A 25,821-nucleotide genomic window follows, 5' to 3' on the forward strand; every position below is an offset into this window, starting at 1 on the left:
GTCCAAGTTCAGTTGCTAAAATTTTGCATACAAATTTTATGTACTCTGGAGCTTTACTTCTTTGGAACTCATTGTCTTGAGCTCATTGCAGACTGTTGCAAGTGTATCAGCAGTGGGGTTGGTATTTTACTCTTAGGACTGCTGTTCAGTGGAAAGGATGGAGTATCTAAAAACTATCTGCAGTACTGTACTTCTCTCTAAAAACAACTATCCTTAGTTTTACCTGTGCTATTAAATATGCTGCTTCAATTAAAAATCTTTAGAGTTCTTCCTGGAAATGGCAAGTAATACTGACAGGCTTCCGGGAATATAAGTCCATAGGAAAATAGGGTATTCTGTAATTACTGTTATTCCAAAAATATGAAGAAGCTTAGGAAGAAACTGAAAAATATCTTTATGTCCTGTTTTAGCTAAAAATGAGTATGTGTCATGTTGCAATGTTTTCATAAAATACACAAAATAAAATAGGAATCACAGGGACAGTTTTGGGAGGAATAGCAAAGGAAATGTAAGATTTGACTCTTTAATGATTAAATCAAGCTTTGGATTATGGTCCCAACTGAGATCAACCTGCACATATTTACACTGTCTGCTGTAATGCTTTTCAAGCTTTATGAGCAAAATATTTTTTGAAAAAATACTGAAGACAGAAATAATCTTTGTTATATGGCTCAAATATATGTGCTGTTAAATTGAAAAAAATGTATTTCCTGCTGGTGAGAGTCTGTGTGCATAATAGTTGCCTAAAATATATGGATTCATTTGGTTTTGAACAATGTAACATCTGTGAAACATGATTCTTAAAATAAATGCAGTATTCAATGGGTATAGCGCTAGTCAGGCCTTTACAGGATGTTACTCTACTCTCCTCCACCCACTTCTTTAAATAATATAATTAAAAAATTGTGAAAGTCAAAAAGTCATACTGAGACTGTTGAAGTAAATGAACAGTAACACTGAATGTCTGTGCTGAGAATTAATCATGAGTGGGGCATAAAACATGGCACAAAACCTGTTAATGTATATTATGCTAACACCTTGAAAATGGCGTAGTTTTAAGATACCAAGTTGGTTTAGGCATTCGGCCAGCTTAACCAGTGTCTCCATCTTAGAAAAGGTTACTAGCTGAACTCTCATGTTTCTAATACAGTGTATTGTCTAGGTACTGCCTGTGTGAAAATTGGAACATACACAGTTAAACTACCTGTGAGTCTATGGAGGGCCTGGTTTGCCTTTTGACATTATTAATTCAGTGGATTCTGTGCTAGACCCAGTGTTATTGTTATCCGATAGTCTGAATACTGTCTGGATGGCAGCCAGCTAAAAAAATGCTTCAGCTGACTTTGATGCAAAACAGGAAAGCTTCCATTGGACTGCTTTATAGAGCAAAGTGGGATAAGTCCTCTATTCAGCCAGCTTAGTATCATCTGTCTCCTATGTCAGTGCCCCTTTAAGGTTGGTGGCAATAAAGCAGCCTGGACTTTTCATTAGGCTTACAAGGCTCTGTCTGGAAGCAGAATCAAAGCTCTCAGTCTTCTGTTCATACCACAGTGTATTGGTGAAGACTTGGTGATTGGTAATCACATCAGTTGCAAAAAGTGCGAGAGAATAGTCTGACCCTTCTGTATTCCTTTAACCATGTATATAGAATCATAGAATCATTTAGGTTGAAAGAGACCCTTGAGATCATCACGTCCAACCGTTTACCTAACACTGCCAAGTCAGTCACTAAACCATGTCCCTAAGCACCACACCTACCTCCAGGGATGGTGACTCCACCACTTCCTGGGCAGCCTGTTCTAGTGCTTGATAACCCTTTCAGTGAAGAAATTTTTCCTAATGTCCAATCTAAACCTCCCCTGGTGCAACTTGAGGCCCTTTCCTCTTGTCCTGTCAGTTGTTACTTGAGAGAAGAGACCGACCCCCACCTTGCTACAACCCCCTTTCAGGTGGTTGTACAGAGCGATAAGGTCTCCCCTCAGCCTCCTTTTTCTGCAGGCTAAACAGCCCCAGCTCCCTCAGCTGCTTCTCATAAGACTTGTGCTCCAGGCCCTTCAGCAACTTGGTTGCCCTTCTCTGGACGTGCTCCGGCACCTCAACGTCTTTCGCATAGTGAGGGGCCCAAAACTGGACACAGTACTTGAAGTTCGGCCTCACCAGTGCCCAGTACAGGGGGATGATCACCTCCCTGCTCCTGCTGGCCACACTATTTCTGATACAGGCCAGGATGCCATTAGCCTTCTTGGCCACCTGGGCACATAACTATAATTTCAAATACATGCCATAATTTCTCTGTGCTGTTTTTCTTTTTCAAAACTGGATTTTTTTCACACTTCTTCAGTTTCTTCTTCCTGTCACGTAACTTTCAACCCAAGTGAAATTTGAGGCAGCACTTTTATGGTGTTGATCTGACAGGACAAAATAATTTCAGTGTGCTTTGAGCTGGTTTGCAGCCTTTGTAGAAAAGGTTAAAGTTCATATGTTTTTCATCAAAACACTGTCTGAATAAACTGTAGAAGAACGTGTTAATAGATGGATGGGTGTAATGAAGCTGTATGTAACCAGTGCTGGCAGGCTGGTAGCCTTCCTGCCTGTTTTGAAGAATATCTCTATTCAGTAGCTCTTTGGTCTTTGCTGCAAACCAGGTGAGGTGATGCTCTTTGGTTTCCAAATCAGTTTTTGTGTTTTGTTGTGTCTTTTCTGGCAACTGCAGTTTAAATGAAATTTCGTCACCATTTTCATTCAGAAAGTTCTTCACTGGGCACAGGAAGTGGATTATGTGTGCATCATTGCCTTAGGAAGGAAGAATAATTGCCTACCTTGTGTTAATTATTTAAGAATATATATATTCTGTATGAATAACCCGCCCTCACTTGTATTTTTTTATTGAGGGTTTGGTATTTCTGAAGGAGTTGAGGATTAAGCTGAAGATTGGGGTAACCCCAGCAGCAGACCAAATAGAACTGGACATGAACAAGACCTTGAAATGATGCCCATTTACTTATCTTCTGTATGTGCAGGAATGTGGTGATAATTCATTACTTTATCCATACTGTTTCCAGTGATGGACATGATTTTCACTGAACAACCGGTTATATGCAGATACTTGCTTTTAGTGTCCTTAACATGTCTTTGTACTATACCGATGGTCATAAAATTGAAATGGTCGTTTCCCGGCACTTTCACTCCAACTTCTGCAAAGTTGTGGCTTTCTTCCAGAGCATCAGAACTATTAAGTAGGCCTTAAGAATGGTCTGTAAATGAAAAAAAAAAAAGCCCTGCATTGCATTGTTCTGTTCCTGGAATAAGATCACTTAAGATTCTCCTTTAAACGGTGATAAGTTTTCTCTAATTTTTGTCATTTTTTTGTTGCCCTCTAGGATTTGTATCTTAGTAGAATAGTAGGGTTTCACGATGAAACAAAGGTGTCAATTTATTTAATGAGAAGATACTAACAGCCTAAGCAACTACAAGGAAATTAACATTACAGTGTGCTGTAGAACTGCTGCTAATAATAGAGACCCTGCTTGTACTGGATGGCTTGAGAAGAAAGGTTTGATTTTTCAGTACCTTGACAGAGGGATTATTACAGCTTTGGGACTGCAAGAGGGTTTTCTGATAGTGCCAGGGGGAAGTTGTAGGAGAAGGCCTGAGTATGGCAACTCTGTTTTTAGGCACTAGCAACAAGAAAGAGGAGATGAGGAAGAAGGTGGCTTTATAGGGTACGTGGTTAAAACAGCTAGTGGGCTGGAATAATGCTTGAAATCCATAGGGATTTAGGACTCAAACCCAAGAGCATTGGGGATGACTTCTGTCCCTATAATTGCAGGTTACATTATGTGTGTTTAACCCTGAAAGTTCATAAAATGTCAGTTTTATAGACTGCAAGCCACAAACTACTAGCCAGTACTCTGTGAGAACTCAAATGCCACAAAATATTACATGCTGCTGGAAAAGAGCAGATGGACAGAGCAAATGACCTTGCAATAGGAACAATTTCCTAGGTGAAATTGTTTAGATAACGTAACAAATGGCTTCATGCTGCTGAGGAACGTCGCATCTGTTCTACACCATCTCTCCCAGACCTTTCATCTGTGCTAAGCCTTGCTGAAGGAAAGCTCTTCCGAGCTTGTCATCTGACCATTATCTTAATGCTGAACATGTAAATAAAGCTACTATGAGGCTCTCTGCGTTCTGCGCTGCATCCTTTCTCTAACCTTGGCCAATCTTTAGTGCTTCAAAGGAAGCCCAGGTGGGGTTACAGGGATCTTCAGAATCAAATTTTATGTTGTGAAGAAAGAAAATTTTTCTTACCCAGCCAGGTAACTGAAACACAGCATAGTGATATAAATGTAATGGAGCAAACCAAGTAGACAGTATGGTAATCAAGAATTCTCTTGACTGTCCTGGGATATAAATGAAGCAGACACCAAAGGACTGTTGACCAAAGCTTCAATTTCTAATCTGCAGTTCCCTCTATTTTATCTTCCGGTTACAATACTTGATGCAGTTGAATATCCTGAGAATATTTCATGTAGGCTTGGCATCCAACTTGAATGAACAGCTAGAAGATACGATGTGCTTGTTCCATAGTGTTCTTAATTTATGTTAAGTTTAAATAAACTTGAACTGTGAATATATGTTTTTGAGATGATAATAACAGGACAAGACACTTTGACTTTGAAAACTACCTAAGAGGGGAATTAATTTCAGATAATCTTGTCTTTGTAAATATATAAAGCACTCCGTATGTCTGTGTGAGATTAGTTTTTGTTAAACAGTTGAATATTTTTTTAGAAATGGTAAAAGATTTCCAGCAGCTTATGAGGTCTGCCGAGGCAAATGCCCAAAATAAGTGCAAAAGAGACATATAAATTAAAAGCGTAGGTTGTAGCAAATTTGTACAGAGAGATGGATTTCATGAGAAATAAAGGAAGGAATGGATGGACTTTGATGTTGTGTTCTCTTACATGAATTAAAACATAAATTATTTTGAGTATTCTTTTAAAGCTTATAATACTTAAATAATATCCTTTTAAAAAAATATCTAATGGGAACTTCATGTGTTTGAAATTTCATACCTAACCTCTCTCGGCTAAAATCATAAACCAGAAGGCAAAATCATCAGAAACGCAGATCACTGTTTTGTTTCATACAGATTGTTCTCTGTATCTGGAGCTGCACTTATATAATGGTACTGTGTGAGTCCAAAATACAGACAGGCAAAACCAAAAACCCCAAACACCAAAAAAAACCCCCAAAGGTTAGAAAAATCAAAATGTGACTTCTCTTTTGTCTCCTTTCCTATCATTCCTTCCTGACACCTGAAAGTGAGAAATGTGTGAAGTAGCATATCTGATTACTATGTTATGGATTTCTTGTACTAAGCTGCTTTTTGTGCTGTCTTTGTGGTCATATTTGTTACCTTCCAGGATTTTTTGAAAGAAAAAATCAACGGCAGTGCTGTACACTTTGAATTAAGGTTATCAGAGACATGCTTATACTTGACTGGCTAAATTCAAGATGTGGGTGGGGATTAAGATTTTTTGTTTATTTGTTTGTTTGAGGGATTATTTTGTGGGAGAGGGAAGATAATACAAGAGGATAGGCTAAAAAATGCTTTTTGAATGACTGTTGCTTTTAGCAGGAATGTTTCAATCTGTTTACTAAAATTGGCACTTTTTCTACAGCTTCTGGAAAAACATAAGAACACGGAAAGCATGGTAGAACTGCTTGAACTGTATCAAATGGAAGATGAAGCCTACAGTAGCCTTGCAGAAGCTACCATGGAGCTCTACCAGTACTTACTACAGCCATTCCGAGATATGAGGGAACTTGCAATGCTTAGAAGACAGCAGATAAAGGTATGGTAAAGGTAACTAAACTTCTTATTAATGGGGAAATCATGCTTTTTTAGCTGGTGTTTACTCTTTAGTACTTTTATTATGCAGTATATGCAGTGATGGTTTCTCCACTAGAAGTTGACCCTATTTTTCTGGTTTCTCCACTCAGAGGAGTGCTTTTGAAGAGTGAGAACATCTCTGACCTATATAGCTAACCATTACCTGCTTAACTTACTGTGTAAGACTGTTCAAATTCTTGTTGAATTTAATAGGTGAAGCTTAGAATTTTGTGATTTCTGGGAATACCGACTAATATATAAAATATGAAGAGACACACTTACAGTATCTATACTAGTGTTAATTCGTTTAAAAGATTAGGCAGGAAGTTACTTTTTCTTTTAGTTTTCTGAGATAATCTAATAAACCATGAGAAGTCAGTAGCTTTTCATCTAATGATGTGAAACACTTAAGCATGAAAGTGTATTAGAAGTATACAATTTGTTGTATAAGTATGTAATTTGTAACACTTTAACAGTACATTTTCCTAAGAGCTAAAAAAGTACAGCCAGCTGAAGAATACTACATTTTGGTAAAACTGTTTTATAATAAGTAAGTTTGTTTTATTTAAAAGTAATTCTAATTTTAAATACTTAACCAAAAATAACAAATTTACCTTTATTGCATATCAGAAGTACTTTTGATAAAATGATTAGTTCTTATGCAAATTATAAAGACTGTAACCTTCTGATTCTTCTTGTAACATAGAAGCTAAAATGGGTTTCATTTCATCTGTATTCCAAATGTCAATTTATCTCAGCTTGGTTGTTCAGTTAGCCAACATTGGTTTTACTGGTTTCAATTTAAAAATATAGTGCTTTTCTTTGGTTTTGAGTATAGAAAGAGGGAGAGAGGCAAGAGAATTTATGATTCCAAAACTGGTTTTATTTTGAGCTATTGCTGTGTCCCTAAAGTAATTTTTCAGAAAATTCAGCGATCTGAAACTGACTTGTTGAAATAATGTGATATTTGAACTAAAAGTGCCTTTTTTCCCCAGATGATAAATTTTGCTGCATAGAGAATTGTGATGAATATTTTCTTCAGATGTATTATATGGCTGAAGATTAGGAACACTACATTTAATAAAAGGCCTTCTTCAAAGCATGATGAAATAGTTCCAACTTTATTTGAATTTATAGCAGAGGAAAAGATTTTTTTTGTTCTTTTGTCAAACAGGCAAAGGTAAATGTCATATAGAGTAGGAAATACAAATTAAGAGTTGTGTTTTGGTTTGGGTTTTGGGTTTTTTTAACCTGAATGATCTTGTGAATTCCAGTTTTAAAATACCTTATTTTCTATTTTTCCTGAAAAAATAATCTTGGTAAACTTCAGAGGCATGTTCTGTGGTTGGTTATTCTAGTTGTACATAGTTGCATCTAATGCACATTAAGTTCTCTTCCTAACTTGGCAATTTTTGCATTATAAAACTTGGTCATCTGTACTGTGTGGTAGAGAAAGATGCCATCTCTTGTTTTTCATGTTATTGTTTGAAAGAAAGCAGTACTTGTATCTATGATGACAAAACATATATTACGCTGAGTAGCTAGGGTAGAAGAATTGCTTTATAAATAGAACTTGGGCATGAAATGGTTCGTGTTAACTTGCTGCATATGTTTTTCTGGCAGGCTTAACGGAACAAAGATCCTTAGGTTTCAATAAAGCCTTAAGGCTGGAGTTAGCTCCATTTTTGTGCATAACATAAGTATTTCTGATGTTTACTACCTCAGTGAAATGGAAGCTGTGAACATGTAATAGTGTTTACATACAACGAGTGACAAGGAGGAAGATAAAGTTTGGATGTAGGACAGGGTAAGGAAGGAATAACCTGCAGAATTTGTTACTAAAATGAGAAAATAAGTTACAAGCATAATTAAGCTTGAATACAAATACCAGTATTTAGTCAAGATTGCATATGCCTTCTGAAATTACTTTATTTAATGTTTTTAGACCTTTTCTCTATTAGATGTCTCTTTTTGATTTGTGGAGAAGTTGTTTTAGTTTGTTCTTTAAGAATTTGGGATTTTTAATAAGTATTTTGATCAGTTTCATTTTGTCAGTTTTCAGAATGAATTTAGGAGGAAATTAATTGCTTTGCCTATGATATTTGGGAAGAATGTTTAGTGTCTTGTCCTTTTGAAGCAAGGCATAAAAATTGGAAGATATATCACCTGGGTGTTAAATTTCTGTTGCTGCTGTGAAACTTTTAGCAAGAGACGAGCCTATAGGACGGACGGGAGAAACATGAAATTCTGTCTGCTCAGTGGAGGCTTATTAGAGTAGGACAGCTGTATTCTTTGCAGATTCCTTCTTCAGAAAAAAAAAACAAACACAAAAAACCAAACAACACCCCACCCCCCCAAAAAACCCAAACCAGCCCAGAACAGAAGTTCATCTAGAAGCTTAAAAATGCAGATTAGTGTTGTCTGTGATAGAACTAGTCTTTTTTTTCTTTTTTTCTTTTTTTCCTTCTTTTTTTTAAAAAAAATATTTTATCTTGATTGTATGCTAGTTTTTCAGATGTATTCTCATGTAGTGTGAAGGATGGATCATTTAGTAGGGGTGAGGAGTCAAAGGTGTAGTGTGAAGGATGGATCATTTAGTAGGGGTGAGGAGTCAAAGTTGTATTGTGAAGCACTTAAATACTTCTTTGGAAAACATAATGAAAAAGGTAGAAGATTATGGAAGGAGAAAAGGATGGCTTATTGTGAAATGAAATGTCACTCTGGAAAACTGACTTCTGCCAAAATTTCTACTTAATTGTAGACTAGTCAGCTGACTGTAGAACAATGGTTTCAGTAGTAATATATTTCTGATTTTTTGGGCAACCAGCTTCAGAAACCTGGTTTTGTTTGTATAAATGATTAATATTCTTAAGTGCTGCTCAAATCCATGGGGACCTCCCTGTAAGCATGGCAAAATCCTTACCAGATACCGTGCATTCTTGAAAAAAGTTGGATGCTGCAAGCACAGTAGTATTTGGGGCTTAAATTTTATATATACATATATATATATATATATATGATAGGGGAGTAATCCTGCTTGCCCCAAGGCCTTTATGGGTGGGACACAAATATAAGCCAATTTACATATTCTATGTGTCTAGTATGACAAGTGTGAAAAGTTGTATTGATGAGCCAGCCAAACAGTCAGAACTATAATTATGTCCACTGAATACTGGTGAAGTTATAATAAAGGAGTTGAAGACAGCATTGTAATTTATATACACATAAAAGCTGTGCTGAATTTGTATAGGTGTTTATAAATTCCATTATTTCTGGACTGTTGCTGATTGAGATGTAATAATATGTAAAGGCATTCAACCAGTGAGTTTTAGCATCTTAATTTCACTGTTAGGGTTACTGGTCCATTTCTTCTGCTTTCAGACTCTCAGATGAAGCTTGATATTCAAATGCTGTATTACATGTTTTGGGCTCTTTGTATATTTTTCCAAAAATCTGGAAGAAAAGTATGAACTTAAAACCACAGGGCAAACAATACTTCTAGATTATTTTATCTAGCATCAATTTTGAATTCTAAATGGATTTTAAGATGCTTTTTTTGCTAGAAATCAGACTTCCAGTGAACTAAAAAAAGCTGTACTATTTTTGATCCTAAAAACGTTTCACATTTATACCCACAAATTTTTCATTTATCAAAATGGATCATTTACCTGTGAAAATTTCGCAATTTTTTTCTGTATGTTAAGTATACACATTGCCATGCAGAAAAGTGGGAAGTAGTAGGCATCAGTAGCTGGAAACTGAAGGTGAAATAGTTCTTCCAAAATTTCAAAGAAGCAGAGTAGATGCCTGTGCTCTGGTGCCTTTGATTTCAGATAGTTAAATCCTAATTTTGTCAGATCGTCCACATACAGTGCAGTCTTCTTCTGAAAGTATGGAGGAGAGGGACCAGTTAGTGGTTGATATTTGGCTATATAACTTACTGACAGACTAGTATGATCAAGCTTTAAGCCCTTTAAGACTGAGATACAAAGTGTTCTTTGATACAGGATACCAAATCTGGTTATTTAAAAAAAGTCAAAAGAAAAAAAAAATCTTTCAAAAGAATAACTTCATGGGCAAAGCCCCAAAGCCTTTCATGTATGTACAGTTGTGTCCACCAGCCTTCGTAGAGGGAAAGAAACTACCTTGCTACTTTGAATTTTTATGGTCTTATAATTGTGGACAGTACTTCAGTCATGTTGAGTAGGCACTGTGTTTGATTAAACCCCAGGTGAAATCAGTGGGAAGCTTTCTTTTTTCATGCTTTTTTTTTTTTGCCTTTTTTTTTTAAATGTGCTTGGTATTAGACTACAGATAAAATGTAAGGTAAATTGTTTCATAACCTACATGTAGATGTCTGCAAAACTTTGACACAAACATACTTGAAGGTCTGAGTTGAACTGGATTTGCTTAACTGAGAACTGGTAATATCTTGATACAGGTGAGAGACTACAGTCATCATTACACCTCAGTTCATCTCTGGGAAATGAGAACATTAAAATGTTACTATATATTAAATATATTTAACAGCACTTTTAGCTTCATTGCATACATATTCATTGTTTTCACTGACATGTTAATTCGCTTGATTGTGAGGATTTTTTAAGGACTTTACACTAATGTAGAGGTCTAGCACTGGAAATACAAGATTAGAGTAGCATATGTCTTGATAATTCATCAAATTCAGGTTTTTTTCAAACTGTAGGACACTTTAGTGTATGTTGTGCTTCCCTTTGAGGCTGCTTTAAGCAGGTGCTGATATAGTTGAAAATACAGCTCTGGCTTAACCATATGTGGATTTATTTGTTGGTTTAATACTTGATGGTGATTGCAGTAGTGAACCTTGTAACTAATTCGACTTTAATTCGTGTAAAATGAAATACTTAGAAATAAGTTATGTTGCATTAAACATTTTAACTTTTGGTTAAATACTTTCACAAAGCATGAAACAAGTTCAAAGGAGAAGACAAATTTAGTGATGAGGATAGCTAGCAAAATAGAATTACTTAAAAAAATACTTAAAGAGAGATTACTTCAAAAAAAAAAGTCTCACAGTCAACTGAAGATGTTTTAGGGAAGGGAGTGGATGTCAGTGCTTCACACTGTCAATTTGTAGTGTTGCTCCCCTACATCAAATGGATGAGTTCTGTATTACTAAGTCCATGTTTGTATCATTGGCTCTAGAATAACTGATGTCTTAGTGAGCTGGTTTTTGAACTGTGCCTTTTTATTTTTTTTAAGCCTCATGTAATATTTTTGAGTGCATGGTGGTCTTGCAGTGGAAAATGGGAAAACAAAGCTACACAAGGCACATTGGAGGACACTAAACCAGCACTGATTAAAATGTATAGATTACTTGCATGGCAATCAGCTCAATTTCATTCCTCTCACTTTTGCAGGTAGTTACAGGCTAGTGACTTACTGACAACAAGTTGATGAAAAACATCTAGTAAAAAAAGCTAAGGCTATACTCACTGGAGAAACTGAAACACAAGAATTCTGAAGTCTCTTTCAGTGTATCTGTAGTTGAAGATGTGTCATCATATCATCAGAATCATAGTGAAACAAATTTGGCTTTTGAAAAACCTGTAGAGTAGGGAAGAAATGGTAATATAAGTTTATGCAAAATCGTTGGATTTGCAAATTAAGGTCGTAAACTGTGTTGAAACTATTGAATTCTTGTTTAAGAAACTGGTGTAATATGCTGAATTATGCTGTGATAGTCTTTATAGTCTCAAAGTCTGTTTCAGAATGGTTGTATGTCAGTGTCTGTTTACACTCTGAACTAGAAATCCTCTAGACTATTGCGTGAACTCATAGCAAAACATTTTGCTGACTTAAAATCAGGGGTTTATGGGCTTTCTGAAAAAATAATGCTCTCAACAGGAGATCTGATGGAAGGCAGGCTGGTAGTCTGAATCAGTGAGGGAACTGAACTCTTTGTATGAGGTTGCTGACTACAAAACTGTGGCGTGTATCTGATCATTTAAATCTGCCTGTCTGCAAAGTAAATACGAGTACAAAACTGCGCAACTGTAGAACTGATTAATAAGACTTGCAGAAAAATCTGATTGTGTTTGAATGCCAAAAGGTTTTGGTTCTGTTTTTTTTTTTTTAAAGTTCCCTTACGAAAGGCTGAGCTAGATAATAAAATATAGGTGAAATTGTCAATAAATAAAAAGTAATGCGTGTGCAGGAGGGCAATGACAACCTCCAAAAGTATACATGCACGTTTGTATGCACTTAATTAACTGTTACTCCTGAGGAAGAAGGTATGAGAATTATCTTGAGGAGTTCTCCAAAAATAGCTTGCCATTCAGCATTTTGAAAGAGGAAAGAAGGGTTTTGAATTATGGGGAGGGGACAACACCAAAACAAAATAGAAAACATCACACCTTTGTATATATCAATGGTATACTTGCATCTTGAATGCTGCAGTTTTTAGTGTTTCCCTCTCAAAAACATACTGTAGGATCAGAGTAGTTACAGGATGGCAGAGTATAGTAAGGGTATTTCCCTGCAAACAGCCTCAGTGCAAGGACAGAGTAAATGAATCAGATTGCCTTAGTTTGGAAAGCATGTAATTCATGTAAGATAAGAAAGAGATCTATAAATCATGAATTATGAGGGGAAGAAAATATTGAATGATTTCTTTTAGTCTTTCTCATATTAAAAAAATAAATAGGGGGTTCTCAATGAACTTGTGGTGCTTTAAAACAGCCTGCAAATAAAGGAAAAACAATTGAATTCTTACTGAACACACCTTACATGCTCTATGGCAATAATTTCGACAGTTTACTATGGACACTAAGTATATATGTGTTCCAGAAAAAGACAGACCCATCAGTGGCTTTTAAGAATGATTTAGATTAGCCATCAACTCAGGAAGCCTCTAAACCATTTGGTAACAGAAGTTGGGAGTTATCAATGTATCCATACCTTGGGTCTTAATGTTTTTTTTTCCTCCAACTGCTAGTAGTAATTACAGTTGGAAGCGAGGGCCACGACAGCCTTGGATCTGATTTAAGATTAGGGTATTGGGGGAAGTGGTGCGAAAAGATGCAGAGTCAGAGCGTCCATTCAAAAAGGCATCTCGACAAAACTCTGAAAGGATGTTAAACATACAGAAAATAATACATTGTGTGTCCTTGCAAGGATCAGAGTAAAGGAAGGTGAAAACTGGGGATGCATGATTTTTTTCTTTTGCAGTGTTGGAGATAGGGAGGGAGAAGGAAAGAAGGAAGAGACTTTGATGTAATGTTGTGCAGGCTGTGAAGGGCAAGGAGGGGGACTTAAGGTCCTCACAGATAGAAAAACTTCATCATGAGAGTGTAAATTTTGCAAGTCTGTGTTTACCTAAATCTGTAAATAGTTTGAATTCTAGTACTTTTTTCCTTAGTGCTCTGAAAAAAATTTCGTAAGCTTTCATATTTGTTGACTTTATACTATATTTGTCTAATACTTGTGTCCTTATTATTTTCCTTTTTTCAGTGTATCTGTGTATAAAAATTGTCAACCATATGTTGATGAATTCTTGATGGACGCACTTAAAATTTTGTCTATTGTATATATTAAGGGTTTTTTTATCCTTCAAATCCTTTTCATCCATAAGCAGAATCTAGAATGTCCGGAAACACTCAAGCCCATTTGCTTTAACACTCGAGCTCACTTGCTTAAACAAAGTTTTCAAAAAAACTAGTAGAATATGTCATATTAAAAAAATATATTTTTTTAAAAAATGAAGCTTTCTTATTGAAGGTGAATTTTTTTTGTGGCCTGAAGCTGAGTCCATGAAGCTGAAATGTAAATAAAGCTTTTATGATATACACATGGATAAATAACGAAGGCATAAGTCAGGGTGCACAATTTAGCCTTCATTCTGTCAATTACCAGTATAAAATACCTTAACTTAGTAGTTTTAATGCTCCTTTATATACACTTCTATGTGTCTGAGGAAGAAGACAGTTGAATAATCCCAGTCATTCCTCTTACTCTTGCCATAACCTTAAACTTCTATGATTTTCCTCTTCTGAATACCTACGTTTTCAGCATTATCCATAGTTCTGGAAAAAACATTTACCACTGCACTTTGTAGTACAATGCCATTATTGTTCAGTCTTCTTTCTGTATGTCCTAACATCTTGTTTGCTTTTTAGTTTGTTACTTTGTTTGCAGTCTTTATCTTTATTGAATTGTTGTTCTCCTGTATTTTGATTAAGATAATCAAAACCCCTGTAGTTTGTATTACTAGTCCCAGGCTCCAGATATTTTAAGGAATCTAGACCACCCAATCTCAGTTAGTTTGTATGTATTAACATTAAAGCCCATGTCAGTATTCATTAGTGTAAAACCAGTAAAACTGTAAAGCCCTTTTTACAGCTGAGTGCTTTCACTTAATGTATTTGGGGCTGTACATACGGGATTATAATTTATTTTGGGAAGTAGTGCTGGGTTTGTGTTACCAGCTGGGAGCATAGGTAAATTAAAACCTGTAAGACTAACTTTGAGAAAACCCTGAATGGATGATGAAGCTGGAATGCATGCTGTCTGCCTACTATACCCAGCAGGCTGTGGTTGGAATTGGTTGTTTGGCCTCTTGGAATGTGTCAGAAGTAGGGTAGCTGTATGTTTGAGCTGAAACACTCCTTTATGTATGAAGCTGCTTCCTTTCTGTATATTGCCTCTGCAATCTGTAGTGCTACCTCAACTTACTTTTTTTTGTTGTTTTAATTAACCGACCTACTGTTGTTACATCTCATGGTTTTCTCCTTTCCTGCCTATTACAAGACTGTCTAGGGGAAGGATAACAAGGGGAAGGATAACAAAGGGAGCTGGACAGATGTGACAGATCCCTGCCTAAGCTATAATGTGACCTGCCCAAGTCTATTTCTGTCAGTCTTGTCCATTCTTGTCCCAGTTGTCTTCAGAAAGAACCTGGAAAGTATTAAAGACCCTTGAGGTCTATTTATTTAGATGTATACTACATACAACTTAAGAAAATCCTGTAGTTGCAGGCCTGTTTCTCATATCTTCTCACAATAAACTTACTTTACTCCTTCAAAGCTCAACAACAATCTGTGAACTTTTGCAGAAGAATGTTTCCAGTAGAAGAGTCTTGCTTCTCTGATTGATTCTTACTTGCTTGCAGGCTATATTAGGGACCTCCTTTCAGTTCTGTGTCCTCTGAAGAACTAATTTGTTTTCCTTCAGAAACATATCCATATGGTGTAAAAATGTGTTCTTTTATGTTTTGTTACTCTGAAGAAGTAGCTGATGGAAATAGATGTTTACATGTTGTGTTGAAGTTAATGGCTTCTGCTGTTTCTTCCTCTTCTTGTTTGCTTTCTGACAACCACTTTTATGAAAGCTGTCATAATTTTCTTATTTTGAAGCATTATCTGAAATAAACCTTGCAAAACATGAAAGTCTTCAAAAGCGAGTTTCATTGTCAGGGGGGAAAAAAAATCTTAGCTGGTTTGGCCATGAGGCTTGGATTCTTCTGAAAGAGGATATAGGTTTTTTAGTAACACTAGCTGGAATGTTTTTTTTTGAGAAAGTGATTACTAGAAGAGAAACTATAGATTTGGCTGTGTGATCTGGCTGAGAGATGAGAGGTTTTTCTGTTAGACCACACTTGTTCTGCAGAACATTGAGTCCAAATGAGGAACTTCCAGATGAGAAAGTGAGTTTGAGAAAGTGTTAGGGAACTGAAAAGCCTTTTAGGCTCAATTATATAGAGTTTCTTAATTTTTAACTAAACTAAATTTTTACTGAATCAAAAAATAGATGCATATGTTTAAAAGAAGTGTCAATTAGATGACAGCAGTTCTTAGTTTTTCTTTCCTCACTGTCCATTTCAATTCTTTGGTGCTTTCTCTTAGTCATATCTGACATGGACATCAGTAATTTAAAAAATATGTTTCTATTTAGTCTATAAAATGACCTGTGCTCTTTTATGGACTATAAAAACAAAAGATGCTCGCATCAGAAAGGTGTGCCGTGAGCAAAATGAAGCATAAACATGTTATGCATGCATTGCAAACAGTAATGGAATGCAGAAGCACGTAAGAGCTTCCTTTAATTCTGTAATGAGAGTTACTGTTCTAGATCAAGTTGAGTAATTAGTGAAGAGAATATAGAAAAAAAAGTCTTCAAAACTCATGAGCCTCTTCATGTTGCTAGTTAATGGTCCACATGCGTTTCCCTTTTCCTTTTTAAATTCTTAGCTAAGGTAAATGGAGAGAGTGGTCACTTCCACCATGAAGGTGGTGTAGGTGAGAAGGAAAGCTGTTGTATATTCTTCATAAGCTGCGACCTCCAGAGGCAGGTTCCCTGTCTTTCTTCCCCAGCTCTTCTCCCTATTACAGCTGTGGTCTTCCCTTAGTTAAACTACCATTTTTTTTCATGGGCTTACATTCTGGTTCCTATGGTAACATTGTTGTGGTTTAACCCTAGCCAGCAACTAATAGATAAAGACAGCTTAATAGGTAAAGCAAAAGCCATGCACGCAAGCAAAGCAAAACAAGGACTTCACTCACCACTTCCCATTGGCAGGCATGTGTTCAGCCATCTTCAGGAAAGCAGGGCTCCATCACACATAACGATTACTTGGGAAGACAAATGCCAACACTCTGAACATTCCCACCTTCCTTCTCCTTCCCCCAGCTTTATATAATGAGCATGATGTCATATGGCATGGAATATCCCTGTGGTCAGTTGGGGTCAGCTGTCCCAGCTGTGTTTCCTCCCAAATTCTTGTGCCTCCCCAGCCTGCTCGCTGGTGGGGTGGTGTGAGAAGCAGAAAAGGCCTTGACTCTGTGTAAGCACTGGTCAGCAGTAACTGAAACCTCATCAAATTATCAACACTGTTTTCATCACAGATCCAAAATGTAGTACTATCCCAGCTACTATGTAGAAAATTAACTCTATCCCAGCCAAAACCAGCACAAACATTAAAGATTTTGTATTTTCTATGTAAATGCACCCAAATTATATTACTTATATGAAATCATAACATTCAGTTTATGTTTGTATGTATTTGCTGTACTGGCACTTTACTGGACTGGGACGTAGTGCTCAGACAACCATTTGTCAAAGGGGACCATGTGTATTTTACCAGCGTGTCTCAGTTCTTCATCCCTGTTTTTCTCTGGTGGTTGTCTGTCCTGCTCTGAAAGGATGACAAGCTTAGATTTCATTAATAAGTGGGAGATTATAATAATTTTCTAGGTAGATTGCACTTGAAAACTGATAATTCTTCTCAAGTGACTGGTGATTGTCAGTATTTACAATCACAGTATGCCTATCTTTTCCATGTTTCCGCAGAGTGTGCCAGGTACATGGCCAAAAGTGGCTGTTTGCATGGACTCTGTCTTTTAGTTTGTCACAGCTATTTGGCCTTGATTGTAAAGAATGACAGTAATTACTTTTGGAAATGTTGCTAGCAGTATCTTCTTTTACACGGTTTTGGTTTGTTTTTTTAATAACTCCATTTTTCTTTGTTACATTTCTTGATGGAGAAATTGAATCAGGTGGAGTGCACTGACTGGATGGGAAAAGATTGCTTTTTCCACAGGGAGCACTGGAGGACATTCAGGTCAATGGAGAGGCTCTCAGAGGCCACAGGGTGTGTGTCAGGCAAGCCCAGGAAAGTAAGCTTGGGCAGAAACACTGCAAGCCTGCTGGGAGAAGCAGAAAGCAGCAGACAGCTAGACCCCAGAGGCTGCAACTTCCAAGGTACTAAAGGGGACTTAAAGTTTGCTGCCACACAGAAAGTCATTGACCTAATAGAAACAAAGCTGGGAAGCAAGCACCTGTCTTCAAGGATGCAGTGCAGACTGGGTTTATTGAATACCTTTCTGGAGTCTCCTTCTGACAAGTCTGCTTTGCCCAAAATTAGATCCTCTCATGAAGTGAAATATTAGAGCAACTCGATTGCTTTCCTTCTCCCTTACATGAGAATATCTCTGGCTGCTCTAGGTAAAAGACTACCTATGTAATACACAATGCCAAGCATGCTGATAGACAGTTAACTTCCCTGTGTTTTTTTTTGATCCATTTGACACCTACTGCCCCATGAATGTTCTGAGATGCCTTCTGCTGGCAGTAAGTGGCAGTAAGTGGTCACACTGTGTTATCCTGAACTTAACTAGACTATCCAAAGAGTTACAAAGACCTCTGTGGCTAAGGACTGTTACTCCAGGAATCAGCCTGGGAACCTGGATCTTCTGAGCATTTGCAGCTCTTTCTTGTTTTTGTACTTTCTCATTCTGAATTTGTCACCTTGAACCTCAGTTGCCTCTGGCTGGCATAGCTGTTAAATGGTTGTTGGAACAAGCAATGTTCTCTGGTCCAACAGCTTCGAATGTGAAGGGAACAAGCTTTTCAGTTTAAGGTTCATCCTCAGGTTATAGCTAGCCACCTTTCTTAAGGAAGCAGCTGGAGTTTTTCACCTGTCAAAGACTGTTCCCCACTGGCACCAAGATTCTCTCTTCACCTGTTGAATGGACGTTCCCTTTGAAACAATGAGAGCCTTCTCCCTTGTGGTTTAATTCCAGCTGGCAACTGAGCACTCCCCAACTGCTTGCTTAATCCCCCTCAGTGGAATGGGGAGAGAACCAGACGGCTAAAGGTGAGAAAACTCATGGGTTGAGTTAAAGGCAGTCTGATAGGTAAAGCAAAAGCCATGCACGCAAGCAAAACAAAATAAGGAATTCATTCACCACTTCCCATCGGCAGGCAGGTATTCAGCCATCTCCAGGAAAGCAGTGCTCCATCACACATAATGATTACGTGGGAAGACAAATGTTATTGCTCCGAATGTCACCCCTTCCTTCTTCTTCCCCCTGCTTTTATTGCTGAGCATGATGTCATATAGTATGGAACATCCCTTTGGTCAGTTGGGGTCAGATGTCCCAGCCATGTCCTCTCCAAACTTCTTGTGCCCCCCCAGCCTGCTAGCTGGTGGGTTGGTGTGAGAAACAGAAAAGGCCTTGAGTCTGTGTAAGCACTGCTTAATAATAGCTAAACCATCCCTGAATTATCAACACTGTTTTCAGCACGGATTCAAAACTAGCCAAAACCAGCACATCCCTCCATCATTTCACGGCTTCAGAGCCAGCAAGTTAACATAGTGTGCGTGTCCCTTATCCAAGCTGCAGAAAGCAGAGTTCAAACATGAACATTAGCTGTACCTTGGTCTTTTGATTGTACTACAAGGCGCTTCAAGAAGAATCTTCATCTATTCATGTTTATGGTCAATAATTCTAAGGGTTCGACTGTCTTGCTAGATAATGAAGCTGTGTAGGTATAGGCTATAAGACTGCTAAGCATCAGGGCAGGTCAGCTCAAGCAGCATTAGGCAATTGCTTCAGTCCTGTGTATCTTTCTGGGGCTCCTTTCAGACCTTTGTTAAGCCTGCCACTGTTGCTGCATGCCACTGTTTCTGCAGCCTTAAGGCATGGTCTTGGTCTGTTCTTGTTCGCGCAGCTACTTGAGGACCTTCTTCCAGACAGTAGACATTTGTGGAGTATGCTGCTTGCAGATGCGTAAAGGGAAGGGGAAGGTATGCATCGGTAACTGTACCAGGTTGAACTGGTCCATCCTCATAGATGTTCACAATCCCATCTTCTTCCTTGTTCCCCCAGTTTCTAAAGCTTTGCAGGTTCATGACCATCTGCTTATGGTTGCACATACTATGCATACTTGTATGGGTATTGCTAAAGCAAAGTCGTCTTGGGTTTTCTGTGCCTTGCTGTATGAATACCCTCAGTGTCAGTGATGGCACGGATGACATACTTGGGATTGCAGTTAATGAAAAAGTGCTTCCCTTTTTTGTTACTTGTAAATACTTGCTCCGGGGAACAAAGATACAATTGTATTATCCCGTCATAAATCTCTTTAGCTTGCACCATATGTGAATAATGTTTTGGCAGGCAGTAACAGAAATGTTACTTCGAGGCTTCTTACTCTCTTAGAAATGATGCCTAACAAGAATGTTACTCACATTACTCAGTGATCCTGTGTAAATTCCAGTATCAAATTACCTCATCTTTACCAAGGAATAGAAAAGGAAGACTTTTAACTGTATTGGTTTTTATCCTGCTTCTCAAAGGAACTTGCTGTTTCAGAGTTCTGCATAAGTGGAAAGCATTAACTTCGCCAGTCATCATTCACTGGTATATACATACAGTTTGACATTTATTTGGAAACTGTTGTCTGTCCACTCATAAGTGTTCCCTGCTGGGAATCATGGTACATATGTGCTCCATTGAATTACATGTTATAACCTATCTAGTGAAATTATTACTCTTATCATTTGTCCACATTTTTATTTTGCCTGTTGCCTTTCTAAGGGTTTTAGAAATATATAAGTATATTAAAATACCTTATTAAACTAGTTTATACATTTCTCAAGAAATGCACAATTACTTAGAGGGCATCTATATATTTTTACTTATAAAAATCATCCTTCTAAGAGATGGGATGAGTGGATATGCAGAGGTAGATCCTGAACAGTCACTTAAAAACCTATTGTTTCCAGTTCAACTATAGAGTTTCAGACCAAATTGAAGCTTTGTGAAATCAAGATTAATATCTGAGCCATTAGAACTTCAGGTTAAAATATCTGGGGACATATAAGATTACAAGCACTTTTGGTTTGGGGGGTTTTGTCTATACCAGTGAGGTTTCTTCTTGACTGAGGTAAATGAAAAATATTCAGAATTAAGGCTTTGGTGTTACAGGAGCAGGCTTAAATATTTAATTACTTAGACATATAGTCTGTTGTGTATAGTGGGACTTAAAGAGTGTAAAAATTTTGAGTTTTGGGAAAGCATACTATATTTTTATTAATTTTTAAAAGAAACTCCAAATCTTTTATTTGCTTCAGATAGTTGTCACTTAAAATAAAATTACCTTGATCTTGGCAATGAAAAGAAATTTGAACTCCCAGGCACTAGGAAAATATGTTTTTAAAAGTCATCAAGAAAAAACTACTAAAATGGTGGTGATCACTTACCACTACCCCAAGACATCCCTGTTTCTAGCTTTGTTCTGACTGATGAGCATTCATTTACTTCAAAATGAAATATTTCAGGCTGGAAGAAAGCCTGGATGAAGCATGCTTGTTATCTGAAGGTGATAGTATATTTAACAAAAACATACTGAGAAATCAAATTTACATTTCAGTTTTTTGTGCTTCCAGAAAGAATAGTAATGAAACCATGGATGTACTTTTTCAACAGAAGGGAGCCCTTCAATGAGTTTTTTTCTTTTGAATGGAAGCCATGGTGATTTGCTGGTAGTTTTCTCTCCTTTTTGTTTTTCTTTCTTTCTTAACCACCCTGAAACTCGTTGCTGTTGGCAAAATAGCAACAATTAATTTTGTTGTTAATTATGGGCTGATTTATTTTCAGATCTCGATAGAGAATGACTACCTAGGCCCCAGAAGAATTGAGAGTCTGCAAAAAGAAGATGCTGATTGGCAGAGAAAAGCCCACATGGCTGTGCTTTCCATTCAAGATCTTACAGTTAAATACTTTGAAATAACAGCTAAAACACAGAAAGGTAGTTATTTTCTACTATCCTATCCATCAAATAAAAGATCTTTAAAAATTTATTTAATGTTTGCCATGTTCTGTATTGTACTGTTACTTATTTTTTTCATCAGTTCTCCATGCAGAAAATGCAGTTGTCATTCCCATTTTTTTTCTTCTGTGTCTGTTCGAATCTTTCACCAATAAGCTTTTTCAGAACATCGACAGAAGTGAGCAGAATAGAAAGTTTAGATAAAAGTTTCACAATGACTTTCTCAATGTGACTGTGTTAGCTGCACTGTACATTTGCAAAGGATTTAGGAAGCATAGAGTCTGTGATGGATTCTGACTTCTGTACTGGATATGGCAGACCACCATAGTAAGTGTTTATTACCTTTCAATTAATTTCCTTTTCCTGTCTCCCCTGCGTTTCAGGGATTTTTTTTTTTTTTCATAGCTCTAAATATTAAGCAACAGCTCAGTTTGACTACTTAGTGAAAGCTGCTCTGTATCAGAAATCTTCATGGATATAACCTTGGCATTTCTATGCTTGAAGAATGCAACAGTTTTACTAAAGAGTTGGTGCAGTAAAACCAGGTCATATGACTTGCCATGTACATCTGCACTCTCATCCTTGTACCGTTTTAACTTAAATAATCAGTTTATTAGGCCAAACACACCCGAGGATGTGGGTTCATGTCACTTCATTTCGTTTGACTGTGGGCTACTACTGACAGGGTTTATGTCCCACTGTCTTCCCTGCTTGGCTGCGGGTTGCTGTTTCTTTCTTTGCCTTGGTGATAGTGATTGTGCAACCAGATAAATGAGCAATACCCCTGGGAGAAAATATTTTTGGATGGGTAAGTTTCTTGTCATCTCCCTGTATGACTGCTAGATCTGCCTCAAGAGAAGCAGTCACTGCAAAATGATTCCTTTCGGTGACAACCCATGTTAAGGATAACATGAAACTCCACCATTTTTAAAAAGTGACTAAACCAGTCAAGCATGTTGGAATGAATTTAATTAGAGCAAATTCTAAATGTATTTAATCAGTTTGGTTCCTTTTCCAGTATGACAAAGGCAGCTAATAAAATACCCAGTTAGTTGATGAAGAATGTGTATTTACAGTTACTTACTTTTGTTTTGTTCACATGCTTTTTTTTATGTACAGCAGTTAAGATTGTGGGGAAAAACACTGAGAAATGAAATGCCTGGAGAGTGTTTACAACCATAGAACTTTGGTAGACAGGTTGCTTGCCTGTTTTGTTATGTTTTGGAGTTTTTTGGCCTCCTGCTGATCACAGTGTGGTCTTACATACCAAAACACTAACAGATGGCAGAGGAAAAACACATGAGAACATATATTTTTTTATTACCTAACAACTGCATGTAATATCTTTTAGCACCTGGGGACTGAATGCCTCCCCTTTGATTGTGTGGCCTCTCTGGTTTTTGCATTGCAAAGCTAAGTGTACAGTATCATGTGATTGTTCTATATATTAAAAATGGTGAAAATCTCATGTGTGTCAGCTTAGATGTTGCCTGGAGCTCAAGAACAGAAAATCTGAATCAGGCAAGGGACTTGTGCTACTCTGAAGTCTTCCTGAAAAGATTCTCATTCGCCTCTGTATATTAAGATCAGATTATAATTTGTTTACTTATTTTGAAGTGATTTGTGAAGCAACCAGCATTTTGAGTGAAAAGATAGATGTTATTTAATTCAGTATTCTTACAGAATTGTACTTGAGAACAAGCTGAAATTTTTGTTTTAAATTGTAATTTTTTTCAATCTGCAGATTTGTGTAAACTTATGACTGCACTATAGAAGTTATTAAAGGAAACTGGAGACTTTAGTAGCTACTAATTTGTGCTTTCAGAAGCAGGGAAAATTTGGGATGCAGTTTAAGACCACGTGGTAGCATTAATGAGATATTTTTATTAAGTCAGGAATTCTGAACCAGTGGTTCAACTGGTCAAGTACTGTGTATTCAGAATGGTCCTTTTGTGGATAACAAAAATTGGAATTAAAATGATAAAACCATCAACAAATACCTAATTGCATACCTAAATGAATTCTAAGAGTACTTACATCCTAGATTTGAACCTTAGTACTCTGTAGAATGACTGCTCCCTGCTAAGAGAACTTTGTATGCTTTTGGGTACAAATGTGTGCATTGTCTCAGCAGAAGAATCACTAGTGACCTGAAGAGTAGATGGTAAGCTATCTGCCTTTTCTTCCCTTCTGTAGCTGTGTACGATCGAATGCGAGCAGACCAGAAAAAATTTGGTAAGGCAGCATGGGCAGCAGCAGTGGAACGTATGGAAAAGCTTCAGTATGCAGTTTCTAAGGAGACTTTGCAGTTGATGCGTGCTAAAGAAATCTGTCTGGAGCAGAAGAAACATGCGCTGAAAGAGGAGGTAATTTTTCATACCAATAAGTAGAAAAATAAACCATGCAGAAAAAAAGCAAACCTTAAAGAGTGTTGATGTACTTAAAACAAAAAAAACCCAGACTTGAAAGTGATTCTTTTTCAGCTTTTAATAATAAAAGTCTGTATTTAAACTTTTATTACACTCTACCGTGTTAGTCAAATGGAGTTGCAATGTAGGTGTGGTGTTTTTTCTGCCACTTATGTTTTCTGTTCACCTCTTCCTGGTTAGTTAATCAGGGTGATAGTTTTTACTGTTAATGTTTACAGCTATCCAGTGAGGTGACTAAAATGAAGAGCAGGGATAGGACAGAAATCTGCTGCTATGTAATCTCCACACTTAAGGCCTCAGAGGCATGACCACCTTTTCAGAGTAGCTCTGATATTCCAGATGGAAGGTGTCTGAACATTAGTAAATATACAGTTACTAGCTTGTTGTACTGTACTGTCTTTGTCTCTGCTTACCCTAATTATTAAGGCAGTCTTCCAGAGAGGGTTGTGCTAGCTACAGCTTTCCTGAGTAAAGAGTGCATGCATTAAACTGTGTTTAAATGTCTTAGTAGAAAAACCCCACATTTATTGGGTTTTATGATACCTCCTCAAGAGCAAAAATGCTACAAATACTCTTTTAAAATTTGCTATCATACAGATACTTGGTGCTAAGAACTTTCTGTCATACTAATGTTAATTTACATTCTATCCAACCAGTTGCTTGTTTTTAGAGTGCTTTTGAAATGTTTCAGCAAAATTCGACTAAACCAGTGGCTCTTTTATGAAAAGGTTATTCAGAGAATTCATGACTTCAGCACTGTATAGATTGGTGGTTCATAACCCTGACAGACTATGTGCCTATTTTAGGAGCTTCTGTAGAAGACAGCTTGATCTGCAAGGAAGACATAGTACATGCAAGACCCAGAGCAAGAAAATAAAAAGTTTGCTCCATTTCAATGCTTTTTAGATTTAGAAAGCCAAGAGTTATCTGGAAACCTGAGTTTATCAGGCTATTGCTATCCTTAGCTAAGAGTTGATGAGAGAATCCAGCAGTACTAGTTGGAAATATATATTGATTATGTTCACTTATTTAGAGCAGCTACACATTGTCTTTTCTGTAACACATCTTATTTTTCTCCCAGTGGAGACTTTCCATGAATTTTTGTTGAATGACCTCTCTGTCTGGTAAATAAGTGATTGTTTTGATGTGCAAAAACATTAGGGGCTGCATAGGAAAAGGAGAGGTTTGTTGCAGTGTATAGGGGGACGAAAGGCTCTGAACGAGTTTGGGGCTTTTGGGAACAGAGAAATGAGAAACATCTGATGGACATCATGGACATAGTGCTTTGGGATGGTGTATTACAATGTAGGGCTCTGGGTCAAAACATGGTGATGGGGAGATATGAGGACCAACTTCTTTTTGAAACATCTTTTTTTTTTTGCTTTGAGAATGTAAAAGCTTTAAGTATGCAAAGTTGGATGTGGCAAATCCCATACTGGAGAAGAAGGGTTGCAGTCTTACCATAAAGAAGATACTTGCAGAACTGAAATACCTTCTCTGGCAAACCATTTAGCTACTGTTTTCTAGGCACAGAAGATGAAAACAGGATGTTCCTTTGAAAAAGACTAAAATGCTCAAGAAACTAGTTTATCAGGGTTTGAGTTGAGGATAAAGACAGAAGGAATGACAATTCAGAGCAAAGACCAGATCTGACCGTTTATGAGGACACTGTTGGTGTTCAGCAGGTTGTCTATAGATTTTTGAACATTTAGTCCTGGAAAAGAAAAAAGTTTATAAAACCATTGGCACACCCTTTTCAAGGGGAAAAGATGTTTGTTTTAGTGTCTGAAATTTTTCTGATTGCCCAGGATACTAATTGTGAGTGATCATCTTAACTTCTTTTTTTTTTTTTTTAATAATATTGTATCCTCTAGTATCATGGCCTGACTATAATTGATTCCT

General features: G+C 37.1%; 1 protein-coding gene across 3 annotated transcripts in view; it reads left to right on the top strand.

Annotated features, from left to right (window-relative positions):
* The window catches only part of JMY (junction mediating and regulatory protein, p53 cofactor), a 73,263-nt gene that overhangs the window by 17,615 nt on the left and 29,827 nt on the right, over positions 1-25,821 (top strand). For 2 of the 3 annotated variants that reach the window (XM_049794407.1, XM_049794405.1), the window contains exons 2-4: positions 5,691-5,864; positions 21,319-21,469; positions 23,687-23,856. In XM_049794407.1, the coding sequence (XP_049650364.1) occupies positions 5,691-5,864; positions 21,319-21,469; positions 23,687-23,856 (495 nt within the window). The remainder of the gene's footprint in view (positions 1-5,690; positions 5,865-21,318; positions 21,470-23,686; positions 23,857-25,821) is intronic. The other variant, XM_049794406.1, reaches the window with a different exon arrangement.

The sequence above is a fragment of the Accipiter gentilis genome, chromosome Z (genome assembly GCF_929443795.1).
Source record: "Accipiter gentilis chromosome Z, bAccGen1.1, whole genome shotgun sequence".
Classification (NCBI taxonomy): Eukaryota; Metazoa; Chordata; class Aves; order Accipitriformes; family Accipitridae; genus Astur; species Astur gentilis.